This window comes from Dendrobium catenatum, unplaced genomic scaffold (genome assembly GCF_001605985.2).
Source record: "Dendrobium catenatum unplaced genomic scaffold, ASM160598v2 original_scaffold_70832, whole genome shotgun sequence".
NCBI classification, from domain to species: domain Eukaryota; kingdom Viridiplantae; phylum Streptophyta; class Magnoliopsida; order Asparagales; family Orchidaceae; genus Dendrobium; species Dendrobium catenatum.
Window position 1 is genome coordinate 1 of NW_021389279.1, and position 1,202 is coordinate 1,202.

The 1,202-nt window shown below is 35.6% G+C and overlaps 1 protein-coding gene across 2 annotated transcripts; it reads left to right on the top strand.

The window, feature by feature from the left end:
• On the top strand, window positions 1-1,148 carry LOC110101044 (protein phosphatase 2C and cyclic nucleotide-binding/kinase domain-containing protein-like). Of its 2 annotated transcripts, none has more exons than XR_002303613.2 (4): window positions 1-136; window positions 244-369; window positions 492-554; window positions 771-1,101. XR_002303613.2 is itself a non-coding variant. In XM_028691783.1 (4 exons), exons 1-4 carry the CDS (start codon window positions 124-126, stop codon window positions 783-785), a joined length of 225 nt encoding a protein of 74 aa, XP_028547616.1. In that variant the 5' UTR covers window positions 7-123; the 3' UTR covers window positions 786-1,148. The 2 variants fall into 2 exon arrangements, 1 of the variants encoding a protein (XP_028547616.1); XM_028691783.1 differs by having other exon boundaries at window positions 7-144; window positions 771-1,148.
• Window positions 1,149-1,202: the final 54 nt, after the last annotated feature.

The window sequence follows — 1,202 nt, forward strand, 5'->3', positions numbered from 1 at the left end:
GGCTTGGAATTCCCAAAACCAACGTGTGAGGCACGAGCTGTCTCGGACACGGCTCAAGGAAATTGAGAGTTCCCTAGAGAATGTTCATAGTTGGTTTCCTCCTTCTGTGTCACATAGGAAAACATGGGAAGAAGAAGTAATTATGTATTGCTAACTATATCTAAGCTTTAATCCGTCCTTGCAAGTTTTGATCCACTTTGATAAATAACTATTTGTTTTTCATGTACTTTTTGATATTTTCAGGCACACATTGAGAGAGTAATGCGTGATCATTTTCTTTTTAGAAGGATTACCGAATCCCAATGCCACGTTTTGCTGGACTGTATGCAAAAACTGGAAGTTAAGCTTGGGGATGTGGTTGTTGAACAGGTAGGTCTCATATGATTGAGTTTCATTAAAGGGAAAATTAAACTTGTGAGCGCTTTTAGCGAAGTTGTGCCTTACTAGCTTTCGATTGTGACCAAATAGAAATGACCAATCACGAAATGCAGGGTGAAGAGGGTGACTGCTTTTATGTTGTTACAAATGGCGAGTTTGAAGTCCTTGCTACTCAGGTATATTTCATCATTTCCATCATCATAATTAATTACACCAACTATTTAAAGGAAACTCAATAAATTCTTCTTCTTATTAATTCTTGTTACGTATTACATGGGCTCTTAATTCAATTTTGAATAAATCTTCATATATGAATTCTAGCAATGTATGAGCTGTTAAGTTCTATCGTTCATTAGTATTGTTTTCTCAATACCATATCTTTACATTTTCAGTATTCTGAAGAATAGATGGTCCTTTCTTTGCCAAAAAAAGGACTATACAGTGGCAAAAAAAACTTCACTTGTAGCAAATTAGGGAGAGAGGATTGGGCGGCTAGGGTGAGAGGAAAATTTTGAATTAGGGATGTTAGAGTTAGGGAATTATTGTATTAATAGTATGGCTTGTTTAGGGTTAGGCTTATGCATGATTATTGTGTTCTTTGGAGTTTTCTCTTGGCATCTTGGGCTCTAGAACTTCTTCTAGAGATTTGGAGAGAAAGATCATTCTCTCGAATTGAGGATCAATTGTATCTTGCTTTGTGTTTGTTTTGATTTGGATTTCCTTAATACAATTCACAAATTTTGGGTTGTTTTCATCACGTTCTTGTGTGTTTTCTCGCTGTTTTTATCAATGATTTGGATTTCCCTAATACAATTCACTGATTT